General features: G+C 31.6%; 2 protein-coding genes across 7 annotated transcripts in view; one reads left to right on the forward strand and one right to left on the reverse strand.

Annotated features, from left to right (window-relative positions):
• Positions 1-22,305, forward strand: part of LOC114343271 (heat shock protein 75 kDa, mitochondrial) — a 331,103-nt gene that overhangs the window by 192,266 nt on the left and 116,532 nt on the right. The gene's annotated exons all lie outside the window — the stretch shown is intronic.
• The window catches only part of LOC126886997 (Fanconi anemia group D2 protein), a 262,663-nt gene that overhangs the window by 158,304 nt on the left and 82,054 nt on the right, over positions 1-22,305 (reverse strand). Inside the window, exons 10-13 of one of the 2 annotated variants that reach the window (XM_050654270.1) lie at positions 21,741-21,911; positions 18,667-19,145; positions 13,301-13,657; positions 6,780-7,106 (exon numbers count right to left, since the gene is read on the reverse strand). The exons of the other annotated variant lie outside the window; for it this stretch is intronic. Of the exons in view, the coding sequence (XP_050510227.1) occupies positions 6,878-7,106; positions 13,301-13,657; positions 18,667-19,145; positions 21,741-21,911 (1,236 nt within the window). The 3' untranslated portion in view covers positions 6,780-6,877. Of the gene's footprint in view, positions 1-6,779; positions 7,107-13,300; positions 13,658-18,666; positions 19,146-21,740; positions 21,912-22,305 lie in introns of those variants that run through there. 2 annotated transcript variants of the gene reach the window in all.

Raw genomic sequence — 22,305 nt, forward strand, 5'->3', positions numbered from 1 at the left:
CAAATCGTATTTTTTTCAATTATTGCTCTATAACTCCGAAGATTTTAACTTTACAACAAAAACATCCAAATAAAAATTCACCGCAATTAAATTCTGCATAAAGATATGTTTTTCATGATTTGCTCCGACGAAAATTTTCCTCGGAAAATGCGGGTTTTCCTAAAAAAAACTCTAATTTTCAAATAAAGTTTTAGGTAAGTAATTATTAATCAATAATTAAATAACTTAGTGACATCAAAGCTTTCTTGGTATATATTGTAATTCTAGAAGCCGGTGAAAATTAAACGAATATTTTAGCAACAATTCAATTGTTAATTAACAATTTACGATCGCAATAATAACCAAAATAATCATGATACATTGATCAAACTTATAAAGATTATAAAGATGAGATGCTTATTTAATATTTTATTGACAAAATATAAATTTTTCTTTTTTTTGCATAATCTTTAAATTTTGAAAAAAAAATGTTTATAATACGCTGGTCTAATTAGTAAAGTACAAAGAAAGGATATTTACCAGCAATTTTATTGCTGGGATCGAATTATAAGATCCTATATATTAATAATATAGGTATGCAAAGTCCGCAGATAGTGTGCTACTTTTTTTATAAACAAAATGGCGCCGACAAATCGTATTTTTTTCAATTATTGCTCTATAACTCCGAAGATTTTAACTTTACAACAAAAACATCCAAATAAAAATTCACCGCAATTAAATTCTGCATAAAGATATGTTTTTCACGATTTGCTCCGACGAAAATTTTCCTCGGAAAATGCGGGTTTTCCTAACAAAAACTCTAATTTTCAAATAAAGTTTTAGGTAAGTAATTATTAATCAATAATTAAATAACTTAGTGACATCAAAGCTTTCTTGGTATATATTGTAATTCTAGAAGCCGGTGAAAATTAAACGAATATTTTAGCAACAATTCAATTGTTAATTAACAATTTACGATCGCAATAATAACCAAAATAATCATGATACATTGATCAAACTTATAAAGATTATAAAGATGAGATGCTTATTTAATATTTTATTGACAAAATATAAATTTTTCTTTTTTTTGCATAATCTTTAAATTTTGAAAAAAAATGTTTATAATACGCTGATCTAATTAGTAAAGTACAAAGAAAGGATATTTACCAGCAATTTTATTGCTGGAATCGAATTATAAGATCCTATATATTATTAATATAGGTATGCAAAGTCGGCAGATAGAGTGCTACTTTTTTTATAAACAAAATGGCGCCGACAAATCGTATTTTTTTCAATTATTGCTCTATAACTCCGAAGATTTTAACTTTACACCAAAAACACTCAAATAAAAATTCACCCCAATTTAATTCTACATAGAGGCATGCTTTTCCCGATTTGCTCCGACGAAAATTTTCCTTGAAAAATGTGGGTTTTCCTAACAAAATCTCGAATTTTCAAATAAATTTTTTGGGCCAGTAATTATTTATCAATAATTATATAGCTTGGTGAAATAAAAGCTTTCTTGGTATAGATTATAAAGTCAGAAGCCGGTGAAAATGAAATGAATATTTTAGCAACAATTCAATTGTTAATTAACAATTTACAGTCGCAATAACAACCAAAATTATCATGAGACATTGATCAAACTTGGAAAGATTATAAAGGTGTGATGCATATTTAATATTTTGTCGACAAAATATAAATTTTTCATTTTTTGCATAATCTTTAAATGTTTAAAAAAAAATTGTTCTAAACAAATTAACATTTCTCAGAAATTGTTTATTATATTCTAATTTTAAAAAATACTTAAAATGCGTATTTCATATGTCTTGAAAATGAATGCTTTAAAAAATTTTTCCAACCATTTGCCAAAAAGTTATGAAACAGCAAAATAAATATACGATTTCTCCGTTGTTTATTTGTTTTAATTGTTTCAAAGCTAAAAAGTGAGTCTATGGTACAATCTAATTACTCACAAATAATGTCAAAAATTAGTGCAATGGTTATATTTTAATCAAAGATTAAAAATACTTTTTTTTGTAATTTTTAGCGCAAAAGTAGGCTTGATACAGAGTCGGAGCTAAAATGTTCACTCGAAGCGACTGACACGCGGCATGCATTATTTATTAAAAGTGTACGTCGCGCGGCCGGTCGTCGCTCCGAGTGAAAATTTTAGCTACAGTACTGTATTAGTCGACTTTCGCGCGTGTAAATTACAAAAAAATATATTTATAATCTTTAATTAAAATATAACCGTTAAACTTATGATCGATATTCTTTTGTAAATAATTAGCTTGTACTTTAAACTCACTTCTACGCTTTGAAAGAATTAAAAAAAATTATAAACGCCTTAGTAATCTTATGTTTATTTTGCTGTTTCATAACTTTTTTGCAAATGGTTGCAAGAAAGTTTTAAAGCATTCATTTTCAAGATATTTGAAATGCGCATTTTAGCTATTTTTAAAAATTATAATATAATAAAAACTTTCTGAGAAACGTTAATTTGTTTATAACTATTTTTTTTTAAACATTTAATGATTATGCAAAAAAATAAAAAAAATAATATTTTGTCGACAAAATGTTAAATAGGCATCTCATATTTATAAGATTTCAAAGTTTGATCAGTGTATCATAATTATTTTGGTTATTACTGCGACCGTAAATTATGAATTAACAATTGAATTGTTGCTATCTTCGTTTAATTTTCACCAGCTTCTGGAACTATAATCTCAACCAAGAAGGCTTTTAAGTCACCAAATTATTTAATTATTGGTAGATAATTACTTATCTAAAACTCTATTTGAAAATTAAAGATTTTGTTGGGAAAACCCGCATTTTCTGAGGAAAATTTTCGTCGGAGCAGATGGGGAAAAACTCTATGCAGAATTTAATCACGGTGAATTTTTATTTGGGTGTTTTTGTTGTAAAGTTAAAATCTTCGGAGTTATAGAGCAATAATTGAAAAAAACACGATTTTCGGGCGCCATTTTGTTTATAAAAAAAGTAGCACACTATCTGAGGACTTTGCATACCTATATTATTAATATATAGGATCTTATAATTCGAGTCCAGCAATAAAATTGCTGGTAAATAACTTTTCCCAAAAATGGCCTAATGTTCGATAATCAGCCCAGACTCATTAATCATTATGTATACATAGTCCAGGGCGCGTCTGTTTTGAGATGGACGTTGAGAGGTGACTCAAATTTTTTTGCAGAAATTACTTGAAAATAACTCAAATAATAATAATTGAGTTATCCTCCCACTCAAAATGGTCCGGAACATTGTTTAAATAATCAAACTGTCAAAATATGAAGGAAAAATTCGATTTTTTATTGGTTTTTTGATTATAACTTTAAAACTATTCATTTCTGAGAAAAGTTGTACTGACATAAAAGTTGCGTAATTAAATTTCCTACAATACAGAATTGGTTAAAAATTTAAAAAATAGTCACCCTTGTTGCAAAATAGCAATAATTGCGAAAAAAAAAAACATACAAAAACAAGTCTTCGCATTTTACGTTTTTCAACCATTTACGCTACACTTAGGACCTTCATATTTTACCCAGAAAAACTTTATGACATAGTAAAACAACACTGTAATCTTCATTAAGATCGGTTTAATAGATTTTGCAAAATAAATTTTGCAATCCAGCTTTCGCAAAAAAAATTCATTTTTTTTAAATGTTGCAGGACTGAAAATAAAGCAGATAGCAAGTTGATTTTTTTTGCTTATAGAAGTGTACTGTACCTTTTCATTTGCAATTTGCAAAATTAAAATCGATTAATTACCACGGCATCAGGAAATTTTTTAAATAAACATTAATTTTTTGTGCTACGCGCAGGACAGCGGTGTTTGATTCACACAAGTTGATTTCCACCAAAATTTCTTCCAATCTTTATCTAATATATTATTTTCTTACTCTATATTTTGTTGTATTTTAATATTTTAATTCCACAAAAATCAAACTAATTTTATTATTGTTTGTGAAATATTGTTTAAACAATTGCATATGTTTAAAAATAATAAACTTTTATTCTCTAAGTTAAAATATATGAACAAAGAAAGTTTTTGCTAAAAGAAGTGTTATTTTAAAAGATAGAGTATGTGTTTTTATTTTGCAATAAATTTATTTATTTATTTATATCGAAATGTAATACAAATTAAAATGTATCAATTATTATCAAAGGTCATTGGAATGTCCAATCAGAGCAAACTATCCGCTGTCTTGCGCGTAGCACCAATAATTAATGTTTATTTAAAAAAAATCCTGACGCCGTGATAGTTAATCGATTTTAATTTTGCAAATTGCAAATGAAAGGTACAGTACACTTCTATACGCAAAAAAAATCAACTTGATATCTGCTTTATTTTCAGTCCTATAACATTTTGAAAAAATGATTTTTTTTTGCGAAAGCTGGATTGCAAAATTTATTTTAAAATCTATTGAACCGATCTTAATGAAATTTACAGTACTGTTTTACTGTATCATAAAGTTTTTCTGGGTGAAATATGAAGGTCCTAAGTGTAGCATAAATGGTTGAAAAACGTAAAATGCGAATACTTATTTTTGTATGGTTTTTTCGCAATTATTGCTATTTTGCAACAAGGGTGACTATTTTTTAAATTTTTAACCAATTCTATATTGTAGGAAATTTAATTACACAACTTTTATGTCAGTACAACTTTTCTCAGAAATGAATACTTTTAAAGTTATAATTAAAAAGCGAAGAAAAAAATCGAATTTTTCCTTCATTTTTTGACATTTTGTTTATTTAAACAATGTTCCGGACCTTTTTGAGAGGGAGGATAACTCAAATATTATTATTTAAGTTATTTTCAAGCAATTTGTGCAAAAAAATTTGAGTCACCTCTCAACGTCCAAATGTACTAAATATTTTTACATATGCGCCCTGGTCTAACAGTGAATTGTGTTTGTTGAAGATCCCATCAATTTCCTTAATTTTACTGTAAAGATTGAAGCTGTCGCCGACTTTATATACAGTGCGCTGGAATAAGTGTTGCCCCCTTATTAACTTATTTATTTTTAGCACATAAGCAAAACGCTCGGACAGGTTGATTTTTAAAATAATCATAGTATATTATAGCATCAATGTTTCGAACTTTACGCGATCCCTCTTAAGGTGACAGGCATAATTTCGAATTTTTTAAATAGGAAAGTATATCATGTGACACCTCATTTAAAAGCTTTTTTGAAACGCTGATTACAAAAATGTATAATAGTTTACTCCTATTTGCGAGCGTAGGCGCAAAATGTCGAATTATTTTTAAACGGATTCATTTTTTTCGACTTCTGAGAAAACTAATAAGTATTTTTGAAAAATTTAAACGCAGAATGAAAGCTTACATTATATGACACAGATTTAAACACAGATTTATTTATTTATGTATCGTATGGCAATTACAACACATTTAGAACAAAATTACAAACACTAGTAATATAGGTATGTATATGACAAACTTTAAATAGTTACAAACAAACATCAAGTGTATTAATATAATCAATTGACTCTGAAGTAGCAAACAGGAAGTCTTCAGGGCTACCATTGTAGGATTTTGAGGGACACTCTTTAATAATGTGGTCAATGGTTCGGTCTAAGGGACTTTCATTCTGCGTTTAAATTTTTCAAAAATACTAATTAGTTTTCTCAGGATTCGAAAAAATGAAAGCATTTAAAAATAATTCTACCGAGATTTTTTAAATAGGATTAAAGTATTATACATTTTTGTAATCAGTATTTCAAAAGCTTTTAAATGAGGTGGCACATGATGTACTATAATATACTATGATTATTTTAAAAATCGACCTGTCCGAGCGTTTTGCTTATGTGCTAAAAATAAATAAGTTAATAAGGGGAGTAACACTTATTCCAGCGCACTGTATGTAAGTTTTCAGCTTCGGTGCAAAGTGTAGTCATGTTCGCCGCCATAATTTCTTTACGAATTTTGCTGTGTATATTTTGGTATCCTACTTGGTCGTACCTGCGTTGTTGTATTATCTCTTATATTTCCTCTGTCATCCACTCATTCTTGGTAGTCGTTTTATTTTGGAGAAGAAAAGTGTAGTTCACATCATCAAATGATTCTTTTATGGTGGTCCATGACTTTTCAACATCATCCACAGTTGCCATATCAGAGAACCTATTCTTTATTTCTTTTGTATATGCTTCTCTTGTATCGTTGCTTTTGAGTTTTTTAATATTTAATGATACCTTCTGGTTCTTTCTTTTGGCTGTAGCGAGCCTCATTTTAATATTTGCATCTAAGGGATTGTGGTCGGATCCTAAGTCTGCTCCAGGTAATGCAGAAACCCTAGTAATAGCATTTCTGTACCTTCTATTAATTGTCACGTTTCTATTTTACCAGAAAATAAAATTGACGCTTCAATTATTTAAATGCGATGACTAGACCTACATGGATAAATCCAGTATTTTTCTCTTTCCTGTATTTCTACTGTCCATTTTTTGTAGATCTACCAGACTAACCTTCAAGAATTTAAAAGGTAGATACCAAGACAACAAATTGATCACTTTTCTTATTGGTATCTTCCCCACATATTCGAATTAGACGGTCGAATATGACAAAACAACCCACTTTTTTATCCTCCTCTTATACATTGTTATCCCAGTGAAATCTGATATTGTCGGGATGGGTCTTTTATTTATTTCTCTGGCAAAAAAGCGATATATTAGCTTCAACCTTTCATAACTGTTTTATGTAATGAATAGTCGGAATTACTCTTATTTTTCATTCCTAATATGTAGTATAATAAAAAATATGCTTTCTATTTAATTTATCAAAATAAAAATGAATTATACATTATAACAGAAAATATTACAAAATTTAACAAGACATTCTATTTATACAAACATAAACTTAATCATACACTTCACTACTAACAGATCTATCGTCTTCATTGTTCACATTCAAAATTTCGGTATCGCTTTCATCGGAAGGCAACAGTTCTTCATCACTACCTTTGTCGTTATCATCTGTCATTACTGTGCTTTGCGATAAAATTTCTTCTCCGTGTAAATCTTTATTCTTCAAATGTCCCATCCAGAAGGCGGAAGAGCAGTTGTTGGCTGCCAAAGCAGCTTTCACCCTAAAATAATATTTTGTTAGATAACTGAATTATTTGTTAATTTGAATATTCAATATTCATCGAACTATAGATCCTCGACCTATATTCACCGGAATATAGGTAGAGGATTAAGACAAGGAGACAATCTTCTTTTTTTGCCCTTTAATTCGTCCAATTTTGTCGTCTCCTATCTTTTGAATGTCGTCTCCCCATCTCATCTGGGTGCTCTTGTTCTCTTTCCTGTCCATGGTCTCCATTGTTGTATCGTAGTATTCCACCTATTGTCCGTTTGTCTGGCGTTATGACCTGCGAAGCTCCATTTTAGCGTGGCTATATGTTGTCCTGCTTCATTGGCTTTTGTTTTATTTCTTACCCAGTTGTTTTGCTTTTTGTCTGTTAATTTTACTCCTAACATTGCTCTCTCCATGGCTCTTTGTGTCTTCATTATTTTATCCATGTTTGCTTTGGTCAAAGTCTATGTTTGGCATGCGTATGTGAGGATTGGGAGTAGGCACTGGTTTGGGGACAATATTTCACCTAAATTGTTTACGGCATCTCTAGAGTCAGTATTTAAGAACACTCAATGCCAAGATATGGGCTTCAATATAGATGGGAAATAAGCCACAATTTAACTAAAAATTTGACAACGACATCCGAGGTGGACATCAAACGTTAATAAAATCATTTTTTTTTAGTTAAATTGTGGCTTATTTCCCATTTAGGTCCGGTTTTTCAGTGAGCGGTTAAAATTTTAGTTAGCTAACCTAGTTTAAATTTTAACCAATATTTTAACCCTCATATAACGTTTTTCAGTGCTTTAAACCAAGTTAAGAAAATCTCGGTTAGCTAAACACTTTTTTTCTTCTGTTGGCAGCAGTAACTGTACGTGCTCATGTGGAATTTGAGAAATTATGATCAATTTGACAGAAAACTAAATAAAAAACAATTTCATTTTGCTGTTTAGACAAATATAAAATAATCTTTTTAAAATATTACTAGGAATCATGCATAAAATCCTGTTATTGTTCAAGCAATCTATATAGTGTAATAGGTAAGATTTGTAGCTTTGGGTAGTTCTTCTTTAAGCTATTAGGCGGGCAGCTGGTTTTTTCTGGTAATTAAATATGTAGTTAAAAATATTTATTTATACTTAGGTAAATACCGTTAAAGCAGGACATAACATCGTATGTGTTAACATTAATTTTGTCAATTTTTTAATTACATTTAACCTCACAGGGACCCTCCCTCTTACCGCATGCTTGTATTAATAACTGATGTAGAATAGCTTTTATAATTAACCTTGTTATTGTTGGAATTATTGATACTAAAAGAACTTTATAAAAACACAGTTAGATCTAAAATTACTTGAGGTATACAGTTCAAAACTTTTAAAATTCAGCATAAAATGCAAGCATGTCCCCGTTCTTTTTTTATTTATTAAAAATACAAAATCTAAAAATATTTTTTTAACCGAGTCTTTTCATTACTACACTTACTACTACACTTACACTTACTACACTTATGCTTGGAAAATGAATTTCACAACACTACAATTAAAATACTGATACACTGAACTCATTTTCTCCTTCTTCCGTATTTTCTTCTTCACTATCATCGCCCAATTCAATAATAAATTTATTTCCACCATTAATGTGGAAGTGCCCAATCTTCTTATAATATTCTTCCACTTTGATCACTTTGGCGATTCTTTACTGCCAGTCTACTTTGGTAATATTGGCTACTTCTTTTTTAATTATCTCAATTACCTTTTTGTCAAATTTAGGAAATGTATTTGAACGCCTTATACTTGGTTTGAATTGTCCCCAAATTAACTCAATAGGATTGAAAACACAAAAATAGGAGGGAAGTCTCAATATAGTGTGTCCATGCTTTTCGGCAATACTCTCTAGAGCGTATAATTTTCTAAACTGCTTCGTGTGTAGAACTTCAATAAGTTGTTTTTTTGTGTGAAAATCTTCGAAATACAAATCATTTTCCATTAAAAAATTTTGCAGGTCAGCTTTCTTTGAAGATGTATTTGGTATTTTGGTGAGCTGTCGGGAATGATAGGAAGCGTTGAAAAGCACTATTACGCTGTTTTTCTCCAAGTTTGGGATCAGCGAGTTTCAATCTTCAAAAATGTCAGCTTCCATATTCTTGTGGTAGTCAACGTTACAATCTTCCATTTTCTTCCCACATAATTTTAAAGCATTAGGAACCCATCCCTCACTTTCTCCACAATGTACAATAATTAGCCGCCTTTATTTGCAGGCATTTCTGGTATGCACATGCTTGAACCATCTGTCCATCCTTTCTTTACTGTGTGGGTATCATACCAAGTTTCATCTAGATAATAAATTCTCCTATTTTCTTGCCTATATTTAGTAATTTCTTCTAGGTACATATTACGTCTGTTGACTATTCTTTGGCTTTCCATAATTATTGCTTGACTTTTTTTTTTTTTGAATTTAAAGCCATTTTTTATCCAGTTTTGAAGAGTTTTCTCACAGCAGTTCATATTTCGACCGGTTGTTTCCAATTTTTTTCTTATTACTTGTATTGTAGGTATTTCATTGCTTTTGTAGCAGTCGTATATTGTGGTTTTCAATAGTTTTACAAGTGAAGGATTTAAAGGTCTTGAAAATTTGTAGTCACATCGTTTATTGCGATGATAGGGTTCATTTTAAACTATTTTATATACTAATATATACAGTAGAAAGTGGAATTTCTGTTAAACCAGAGGTGGCTTGTGCCAATAGTGTTTCATCGAAGCCGAATTTCGTACGTAGATTTTTGTATACATTCAAACAAACTGTGTTTCAGCATTTAAATGCATTCGAATCTTCTTTTTACGGGCACTTTTTTTTAGTAATTACATTCACACTAGCACTGGCAATTTCTACAATATCAGCGTTATCGTACGCGATATTTACATTATCCTACGGGCGCGACATCACTATTCACATTAATTAAATTACAATAATCAACACTTTACACTCTACAAACTAAATACTAAACCAATATTCAAAATAATTACAGCAAACAAAACACTCGAATCACTACACTGCTACCGAATTAAAACTACTATCGTTTTGCACGAAACTTGTGAATAGATGGGAGGTCTGGGCGTAAAAACACAGATGCGTTCAAAGGGCCGCTTCTTAAACGTTTGACCTAATATCTTTATTTGAAGAATATCATATTTCACCGGCTTAAAGCTATTCCACAATATGTTTTACTTGGACAATACAGTAAGTGTAAACATAGGTACCTGTTACAGTTATATTTAAATATATTTCCTTATAATTCCTTCCTATATAATAACGATAATAATTTATACTTTCGATAATAATAATTTCCTTATAATAATAAGGAGGTATTAGAATACTTCCCGCGATGAAACAAAATAACATAACCCAACTAATCTCTTCTGTCAGGCAGGTACTCAAAAAATTAACATGATGCATTCACTGCACTTGCACCCATGCGCAAGCGTAACCGCAAAATTCGGAGTTAAACCATCTAACGAGGATCGGTTAAAATCTTAGTTAACTTAAACGAGTTTAAGCTCTAACCTCATACTGAAAAACTGATTAAACATGAATATTTCGGTGACCAAAAAATAAATAGGTTAACCCAGCACTGAAAAACCGGCCCTTAGAATAGTTGATTACAAAAAATGCTACAAGGAAATAGCTTCAGAACACTCAATATAGATGGAGAGAGATTAAATCATCTGAGGTTTGCAGATGATGGTGATTAATCGCAGTTAACTTACATGATAGTTTCTATGATACATTCGCTTAAAACTCTGTCTGAGAGAGCAGGGTTAAAAATAAACTTTGGTAAACTTATGACAAATCTCATAATGAGTGGAAATATAACTATTGACAGTGATACCATACAACAGACACCTACAAATATCTGGGACACGAGATCAAAATAAGCAGAGACAATCAAACACGTGAAATACAGAGGCGAATAGCAGGATGGGCAGCATTTGGCAAACTATGTCGTATTATAAAAAGTTCAATAGGGATGTTCACAAAAAATTTAATAGTCATTTTAAACATGTAAAACGATTAAGAAACACCCTAGGAATAATTGTCTATAATATTAAGAAAATTAAAAAAGCCTTTCTATGAAAAAACTTCATTAGAAATCTAGCATTATTTTAAATTTCAAGAAAAGGCTTCTGACGTTACTAGTCGAACTCGTATACTCCAGCGCGCGCCATGTTCACAGTATTCTTTCTCTTTGGGTACCTATTTGACGTTAGATCAGGTCATTTTATTTTGTATTTTGTTCTCTTATTGTTTTATCGGGGCTCATGTGGAGTTTTATGGTGAATTTGTTTAGTTTAAAGTGGATAGACTGTTTCTAAGGACATGTTTTGGGTGGTACAAATAAATAAATAGAATGAAAAGTTTTAAAATAGCTGATTCGCTTAACCTACAATGGTACATGTAACAATGGTGTCTGATTTCTTGTCATCTTGTAAAGAGATAAATCAACCACAGAGTAGCGGAATGTTTATTTTAATAAGGTACAGAGGTGAAAAAAAAATTAGTGTAATTTTTAATTTTAAATATTTCATTCAAAGGAAACTGTTTATCTAATGGACTTTCGGCCCTCAGTAATAATGTAATCTTTAACTCTGCGTTCAAATTGTTCAAAAATATTTATTAGTTTTCTCAGGATTCGAAAAAATGAATGCATTTAAATAGCATTTGCATAGATTTTGCACTACTAATTTAAATGATGTCTAGTTTATAAGGTCCGTCGGTAATAAATAGGTACCTAGGTACGTTATTAATATGTTATGGACACCAAGTCTTTTAAACCTTCAGACAAATTGAAAGATCATAAACTATATAAGTACATACTTTTTATTTTTGTAAAAATGTTCTTGCTAACCCATTTCGTTGCCGGGATATTTACAAACAGATATTTAGAAGTTCAAAATACGAAGTTTTCGACTGTAGGTATTAAGAATTTTTATAATTTATTTTTTTATAACCAAGCTAACTTAAATCTAAAACATATCATAGAATTGGGTAAAAATGAGTACCTACTTAATTTAAAAACCCATTTATTTAGGAACATATCCATAACTTACAATAAAGAAGTGATCTTCGCAAGAGAAAAGCTTGGTTTTTATTGATACATATACTTCTTTTTACGTTTCTTTTTACGACTTAAATTAGCTGGAACTGTAATAAAAATCTTGTCAGAATTGTTTTTAGAGGTATTTACACACCAAGGAACAAAACACCACTTATTTGGTTTCATTTTTACTAATTAAATACGTAAAGAACTGCACACATTCAAATCCACTTCGTAAATAAGTATACAAAACTAGTCGTCGATCAAAGACGATACGACTGCTGACGTCAGACCGTAGCCTCGCTGCAGGGTACCGTTTTTCTAGCCTCCAAGAAAATCAACATTATGAACTCATTTATCTTAAAAAATATACATTTTTAAACAGTTTTATGATTGCTACGTTTTTATATGCCTTATAATCTATTGAATTTAACTATATTTAAAAATTAGTAAACATCCCTATTCGACCATGAACGTATGGCAAAATGGGCGAAGACACAGAAGCCCAACACCAAGCGACCCATAGGGAGACCCAAAAAATGATCGTACGAGAGCTGGAGCTCCGGATCGCAGCAGAGACTGGAATAGAAGAAACAGGACATAGTCCTATTAAAAAAAGAAGAAGATGTTTTCATAGAGTATTCTCATTGGTTATATTACTCTTATTCCTCGATAGTTTTCTGTCTTCTTTTAAATATTCTTTTATTTGCTTCCTTGTGTCCCTTCCTTTAATAGTTGTTCTCCTTTTAGGGTTCTTTTGGTAGTTTTTGTGAACCATATTTAGAGTTTAAGTGAAATACCATCTGGCCCGGGGCTTTCTTGTTCTTGATATCTTTATACATTTCCCAATTTCCTTTTCTTTTATTTATATATCATGTTTGTGCTTTATCTGTCTTTATTTATTATTTCTTTTTATTATTTCCTATTTTATTTGTGTTTCTTATTTCTGTGAATTACTTTCTTGTCTTTGTGCGTTCTCTTTTTCCGAGAAATTAAATGGATCTTCAGAAATTCGTAAATATTTTCAACAATAGGTACAAATAATAATTTCAACAGTAGATTACATTACATAATGAATTTGAAAAAAAAACATGGAGTGACATAATTACCTGTAGACAAGCGATTCTAATGTCAGTCTAAATTGCGGAACATACGCCATCAAACTAGCATCCTTCGTAAACTTGCTGTAGCAACACAGGTGATGTAAGAACCTAGTACTGCTTTGCATAGTTTTAAAAATGGTAACTACTTCGTCCGGTTTCGATTTCAGCATAAGTTCCATCATTGGTATCCCATGTGACAGGAATATTTTTAAAACTGCTATAGACTTTTTCAAGTAGCAACCCAAGTTAGTTCTCGTTTCTTGTTTTTGGGCTATGTTCTTCAATCCTAGCAACGCAAGTGTTACATTGGTCCATAATATTATGTGTTGATTGTTACTGAGATGTTCGATTTCCGTTTTAGTCCTAAAATGAAAAATATATGCATAATACAATAATTGCAAAAACCTTTTTTTTTGTAAGAAACATCTAATTAATCAAGTAAGGTCCAGGGCCCACGACGAAACTGCTTCAAGTAGTTTTAAAACAGTTGCCTCGTGAGCGCTGGACCTAAGAAGACGTAAAATAATCAGGTTTCAGATGTAAAGGACATTTCTAGACTATATCGTGGGTTTGATGCATAAACTCACTAAGTTTGCCTCTTTTGATATCTTTATTCTTTATATTATGTTTTTCACCAAGTTTATTTCTATTCTATAATTTTAAGTTAGGTTGTTTTCTAAACATCTAAAAAAAAGGTAAAAAGTGTCTAGTATCACGTTAAAGCAAATAAATAAATCAAACCACTCTAAAGTTGTATTCGATCACCCAAAAACCGTAAAAAGGGATCCAACGAAATCACTCGAAAGTAAAATTTACAAAAACACTGCACAAAATCTGACAGACTGGCAAAGAAGAGCCGTAACACCTCACTATAGCAGAATACCACACTTGTATATAGTTCACAAAGAGATTTACCCTTCAGACCAATTTGCAGCAGCATGAGCTCTCCTTACAGCAGACTATCAAAGTTCCTCGTAAACTTAATACGGCCTCTTGCACATAACACATCTTTTATAAAAAAAAAACAGCAATTCCTGCAAAACTAGCAGAAATAGATTATAATTCCAACAATATGCTAGTCAGTGTTGCCATTACCAGTCTTTTCACTAATGTACCACTGGAGAAGAAAATTTAAAAAATAAGAAGATGCAAAATAGAAAGGGATGATACATTCAGAACAAAAACTAAACTGAATGTGTCAGCTATCATGGAGCTACTAACACTTTGCATAGATAACATGTATTTTGAACTAGATAATGACTTCTATAAACAAAATTTCGGATTAGCCATCTTTATCTGCATTATTAGCTGATATATAGGGCTTTTCATCGATTGTCATTTGTTTCGAGCTTCCGTCATATGTGTCACATAATATTAATATATCTACGTCATACGTCTTTGGTTTGTATCATTGGTCTATACGGTGTATACAGTGATGAGCTTGCTAATAACCGGCAAAATAGCGCAAAAGATGGAAAATGTATTCAGTTGTGAGATAAAAAGAAATGAAACTAGTCGAGCTGGTAAATTTAGCGATATTAACATATATCTGAACCTCGGAGGTATAGTATTTTTATTACAAAAGCTATATTACGTAGGTCAAAATTTTTGACGTAAGAGAACTGTCAAAACATTAGAATGTGACTTTTCATATTGCCATGTTTATAATAAACATGGCAATAATGAAAGGTCACATTCTAATGTTTTGACAGTTCTCTTACGTCAAAAATTTTGACCTACGTAATATCGCTTTTGTAGTAAAAATACTATAAACTACACTATGTCGACATGGTGTTGTTTTGAATCAGTGTTTTTAATAGACTTATTCTATTAGTTGGATTATACAAATTGGTTATATATTATTATTAAAATATTGTCATATGTTAGCGAAAAATTGTTGTTGATTCGCTGGAACTGTTATATTTTCATCAAAGATAATCTCGGAACCCGATGATGTTTTTGTAGTTCGACGACGTTGTTCTGCAGCTTTAATATTCTTTGTCGAGTCACTGTACTTAGCCGTCAAATACCACTGTCACTGTAAGCCCGTAATGTCTGCTAAATGGTAGACGCTTGTAATAAGCACTTATATTCACTTGAACTGAACCTTTAGCACTAAAAGAAACAGATAATATGAGCAGGAGTAACAGGACATACGGACAATACTGTAGCCATTGTTTACAACAGACAATCTGTTCTTTTTTAAACAATGGTATAGCCAAATGTTTTTTAAGGCCACGTGGATAGAGGAAATTCAGTTTGGGACTGATTATCTTTTGAAGAAATATTTTCAGAATAGCATAATATATTATATAAAAGAGACTACAAAAAAAGTGATAAAAATTAAGGTAGAAGGACAAGTTTTGGAACAAGTAAACAGCTACAACTACTTAGGTACAATTATTGAAGAAGATGGTAAAATAGACAAAGAAATAAACAATAAAATAGGAAAAGCAGGGACAATTTATAATACATTAAGAAATACGTTCTTTGGAAAGAAAGAGGTACCCAAAGAAGTCAAAACACAAGTGTACCAAAAAGTGGTTCGACCATCAATCGTCTATGGGAGTGAGTCGTGGACGCTAACAAAGAACAACAAAAGAAAAATCAAAGCTACAGAGATGAGATTCTTGAGAAAAATAGAAGGGGTCACACGAAGAGACAAAATAAGAAACGACACAATAACTCAAGCTCTAAAGATAAACCCATAGAGACAATTATAGGGGAACGACAGTTAGGATGGTTGGGCCACATCCACAGACTAAACGACACAAGAATAACGAAAAAAGTATATGAAGTCAGAGTACAAGGGAAAAATAAAGTAGGTCGCCCAAGAATGAGATGGGAAGAACAAGTTAGACAAGAAGCAGAGAAGAGAGGACTGCAATGGAGTATGGTAAAACAATTGGCTCAAAATAGAACAGCATGGAAAAGAAGTATCAAAGAAGCACCACAAGATTAAAACATATGGACAGAAAAATGGGTCATATAAGTAATTTATATTTATTAAAATTGTATTGTTAAAATAAAAGTTTTGTATAATTATTAAAATGTATTGAAATGTAGATATTGAACTAGTTGTAAACAGCCCAACACCGAAAGGTACGAATGGGCTTAACTGATTAAATAAAAATAAAAAAAGAGACACAAATAGGCATTTATACTTGTCTTAAGTGCCACATTATGCATATACGTGGCTTATATGTGCATATAATGTATAAAGTAACTTTAAAGTGGGTGATCGACGTGCGAGCCATAATACTACCGCGGTTTTAAGAACGACGGTTTTACTCGCGGCTGGTTGGTGCTTTCTTTCCTGTAGGAAACTCGCAATGATTGAATTTTTTTCTTGACATCGGCTCTAGTTGAGTTAGGTTCATGTTTTTACCATATTTAATAGTTTAACATATGCAGTACCTAAGTCGAACTGCTTTGTTTTTGCACTCTGGCGATGTACATTTCCATAAACAAGAACAGTCTCGTGAGCAATATATAAATTCTTTTACAGAGTTGTGGCTGAGAGTTCGCATATCCATGATTAAAAACTGGTCTTTTCACTTCAACGGTCGCCGAAAACTGCCGGCTTGGCTCGCCAGCCGTGATACACGCGCGGTTTTGAACGACGAGCCAAGTAAAAAATAAAACAAACTGACGAGTCGCGAGCCAGGCTCGTCGGTATATAAAACCGCCGTATTGTAATGATACACTGGCGAGCCTTACCGACGACCCACAAAACCGCGGTTTTACTCGCCTGTCGATCACGGCCTTTAGAGATGTCGCTTAATTGCGTCCCAATGGGGATTTCAATGATCTTTGAAATTTCCCTTAAATAGATGGGCTAGCTGGGTTTCGCTTCAGAGATGTTCACGCTGCTCTGCTGAGTAAGCCTATAAGGCAGAAACAGCTGTCCAGGGATTGTGCATCCCTCTGAATCGAAAACAAGCAAAAACCATCTTTTTTGCACGATTGATCATTTTTGACTGTTTACCGTGACAGATTTTACGTCAGTAGGTGACATTTACTAGCAACTCGACGGTAAGTAATCCAACTCGACGGTAAGTACTCCAACTCGACGGTAAATAATTCACTTACCGTCGAGTTAAAAAATCTCTTAATTTTAATTTATTTTTTGAAAGAATAAAGAAAACTAACGAATTATTTATTAATATTGAAACTTATGGTACAATTTGTTAAATTATTTAATGAAATCCCACTTATATTACCTTGTGAACTAGAAATTCTTCATCCGGTGCTTCCATCAGAAATTTTTCAAATTGCTCCCGTGTAAAAATGCTCGCTTTCTTAGGCCTATAGCCAACATTTTTTCTCTTCAAATACGCGATCAAAGTTGAAAACTTGGAAATATCAATGCCATCATAAAGAAAAACGGTGGATTTAATCATTGAATATTCTGCCCAGAGGCTTCCAGGAGCTTTCAACTGCATATGTCTTTGAACGAAATATGCCAATAGAGTCTTTTCTTCAATTCTTAAATTCTTGCCTTCGCACCATTTTTTAAAACTTTGGTAGGTATTTTGATAACGGATTTTGGATTTTTCGGAAATAATTGCGGAACACCCTTCTTCCCAAGCCCGTTCAATTTCTTCAAATTCACTTTCGCTCATATTTTAATTTATAATAATCAAAATTGTACTTAAAATTATTGACAACTAAATAAAAACTCAATTCTCCATTGTTGTTATGCACCCTAGTTACTACCTAACAACCAAAGTATCTATCTTGATAAAATGAATGAAACTAGTCAATATGACGAAAATGTTTAATTTTATAATTTATAATGGTATCAATCGTGCAAAAAACGTTATAAGCATGTCGAACGTTAAGGGTAACCGATCTCAGACAATAATTGGAGTCGTCGCTCCGCTGCTCCTCCAAACAATTGTCTTCGATCGGTATAAAACCCTTACCGTTCTCCATACTTAATATACTATTACTTTTCGGTTAAACAGTTAATTAAAAATATAATTTTTATTTCACCAATATGATGTTAATATGCAAAACTTATACAGTGGAACCTCGATAAGTCGGATTAATCGTGACCGCGGTCGATCCGGCTTATCGAAAATCCGGGTTAACCGGAGAATATGGTAAAAATTAATAAAATACATACAAATAATAAACAAATACACAATTGCAAAAACATGAAATACATATGCACAGTATATCTAAATTACGTACAGTTGTATACAGTATTGTTTATTTCTTGGTAAAAAACTCCGTCAAAGTGAAAAAATGTTTGTTTTGTCTCATGAAAATTGTTCCGGGTTAGCCGGACTTCCGGGTTATCGGAGGCCGACTTATCGGGGTTCCACTGTACTTACAAGTTATTACTTTTACTTAGACTGACTTACCTGTTAACTAATGCGCTGCACAATCCGTTGTAAAGCACATGGAAGTTCGGCTTATCAATGCTATTTAGCATCTGTAAATAATCCTCTTTGGAAACCAGACTTTCAATTTGTTCTTGCAAAGTTCCAATCAATCCCGTGAGCGTTTCTACATCAGCACTAGACAGATAAGTTTTAACCAAAACGTCTATATTCAGATAACAGTTTCTTCCGCTTTCTGGTATACCTTTAGAATTATACCAACGTCTTGAAAGCAGTTTTTCAGCGACTGCCGATATTTTCTTCTGAATATCAGGACTAGGTGTCGTTATGGCGTAAAGAGCTTCCATGGTTTTTAATAAATATACAGCATGAGATAGTTCTAGGCATTGTTCGTGATAACCAGAAAGCCTGTTGATTAGTTCTATGATAAGACGATGTGCTGAATGGAGTGACTGTGATTGTTCCGTTGAACGCATACTCTTAAGCATATTTTTAAGTACCTAAAACAAGTTCAAAGCAGAATAAAAAAAAATTAAACTATACTTCTACACCTGCAACCAAAAAAATCGACACATTTAATGAATTGTAGTTTATGCTTAGTAATTTCATGTTGTCCCTCTTTGAATTAAACAATGCAAAAAAATGTTGTCTATTATAAAGCTTCCAAAAAATAATTGTTTTATGCAAATTGGCAACTAGTCCGTTCTTTAACGGTAAAATATTGCAAAACCTCTCAATTTTAAAGAACCGCTTAGATTGACATGAAATTTGGCATACACATAGCTAAGAAGTCAAAGAAAAAAAAAGTGATATTGTGCCGATATGTGCTTTTGCCCTGGGGGTGGTTTTCACCCCCTCTTGTGGGTGAAAAATATTCGTCCAAATAAAGTCAGGAAATGGATAAACTGGCTAATTTTAAGTAACTTTTGTTCTATAGAGTTTTTTCACTAAGTCAATACTTTTCGAGTTATTTGGCAGTGAATATGCTCATTTTTTCAACAAAATAACCACGCTTTTAGACGGTTTTTCGCAAATAACTCAAATAGTAAGTATTTTGTCGAAAAAACATTCTAAGCAAAAATATAGCCTGTAAAAAATTTAAAAAAATGATGTACATATCACGTTTCTACACCTAGTAGAAGCAGAGTTATAGCTAATGAAAAATAGGTTCATATTCGTCAAATTCCAAATGGAATACTTTAACGTGAAATAACCAAAAATGAAGCACATTTCGGGGAAAACTCATTACAACTTATTTAAAGTGTTTAAAAAAAGCTTCATTTTTGTTTTATAAAAAAAAATTCTAGCATCAAAATTAAACAAGTTACGCTCAAAATAAAGTTAGTCCCTTTTGGTTTTGGTAAAAAAATAGAGAAAATCACCCCCCAATTAGTATCTTAAATGAACTTAATCGTTACGACTTCACAAGTTTCTTGACTCGTGTATATATTGTTTATATGATCTGTAAGTTTCATCGGCTCAGAGTCCTTATTATTGAAAGGGCTGTAGTTAAAAGGGGTTGAACGAGTCACTGATCACGAATGTATGCAAATTTAGAAACACCAAATCTCAATCAATTTTTGTCTAACAGAAAAACAAAAAATACATGATATTCAGAAAAGCAAATCTGACTTTTTTTGATTTTCGAGACTTTTTGTATCTCTAACAATTTTTAAGTTATTTTGAAAAAAAGCATATTTTCAAAATTTAAATTTTTAAAAATTTTACTTTGAAACCAAATTTTTTCAAAAATAAGCACTTTAAGTCGATGAAACTTACAGACCATATAAAGACAACATAAGTAAAATAATTTGTGGAGCGGTAACGATTAATTTCATTTAAGTTGCTAATAAGGGGGTGGTCTTCCCGATTTTTTTTTTTGCAAAAACAAAAGGGACCAACTTTATTTTGAGCGTAACTTGCTTAAATTTAATGCTAGAAACTTTTTGTAAAAACAGAAATAAAGCTTAAACACTTTAAAAAAGTTATAATGGGTTTTTTCCCAAAAAGTGCTTAATTTTTTGAATATTTCACGTCAAAATATTCTATTTGAAATTTGGTGAATATGAATCTATTTTTCATTGGCTATAACTCTGGTTCTACGAGATCCAGAGACCTAACGTGTACACCATTTTTTTTACTTTTTTATAGGCTATATTTTTGCTAAGAACGTTTTTTTTCGACAAAATACTTACTTTTTGAGTTATTTGCGAAAAACCGTCTAAAAATGTGGTTATTTTGTTGAAAAATTAACATATTCACTCGCAAATAACTCGAAAAGTGTTGACTTGGCGAAAAAGCTCTATAGAACAAAAGTTACTTAAAATTAGTCAGTTTACCCATTTCCGGACTTATTTTGCACATATATTTTTCACCCCCAAGAGGGGGTGAAAGTCACCCCCAGGGCAAAAGCACACATCGGCACAATATCACTTTGTTTCTTTGACATGTAAGCTATACGTATGCCAAATTTCATGTCAATCCAAGCGGTTCTTTAAAATTTAGAGCAAAAACCGTGAAAGAATGGACTAAACATGTTATAAAATTTGCCAAACTTCTGTATGTCATAGGGAATGCAGCAAACAATGTAACGGGCATGTTCTACGTAATTTAAACCTCTATGAATTTGCCGGTGATCTTCTCAGTCGCTTTTTAAACGTTGACGTGTGTTTATACTTCGAACTGCAGTAAGTGAATATTTTATAAATGTATATATACTTCACTAGGAAGGCGGCTTAGGTAATTGCATAATTTAGAGAGCGCTATAGTCCGAGGAATGTCGCCCGTCGCCTCCTTATGACGCAGTCTGCAGTTTCAAGGGCTTACCGTCGATACCAGGAGACGTAACTATAGTCGACGACCAGGTTCGGGTCCTGAACGTGTAATGCCAGAGAGGGATGATCAATTCATTGTCCTAACCATTGTACAACCATAAATTTAATAAAATGTATGCGCTATACACATACACATGTGTATACCTATATCACCCACCTCTGATCGAATCACTACAATTTGCAGTCGCGTACTACCAGCACCGTTTGTGAAACTTAAGGATATTAAATTAAACTTCAGTATGTTAAATCAATTTAACTTACCTCTAGATTACTATAATGTTGGAAGCCTGTCCAGCTGAATATCAACAACAAAGATTCCAAAATTAAACCAAAACATGTTTTATAATTTATAGCTGTTGGTGAAAACATTTCTGCTAGATCAGTTCTACCGTCTGTTTCTTCTAGAAGTTTATTTAATTTATCAACGATTACCTACAAATAATATTACCTTTATTATAGGAAAATGACAAAATTGATGACAAAATTTCTTATAAAATAAAACTGGGATTAGAACTGGGAATCTCTCTATAATATATATTAAACATAATTTTATAATTACCTTTTGAGTATATTTGATAAATATGAGGTTTGTCTTTTTAGTTTTGCATATATTATAGTCGCTTAGGGCTTAGAGGGACGCATAGAGGCCACCAATAAAACCTTCAGACACAAATGTAACCTCAATGTTTTGCTGACATAAATCCAGAGTTTCATAGCGATATAAGTCATGTGGATACAGTGAATTTTTGAAATTAGCAAGTCGGTTGAAAAATGGATCTTAGCCGAGAACATTTTCGATCAATTCGATTGTCCCAACAGCAATGTC

Source organism: Diabrotica virgifera, chromosome 6, assembly GCF_917563875.1.
Source record: "Diabrotica virgifera virgifera chromosome 6, PGI_DIABVI_V3a".
Taxonomy (NCBI): Eukaryota; Metazoa; Arthropoda; class Insecta; order Coleoptera; family Chrysomelidae; genus Diabrotica; species Diabrotica virgifera.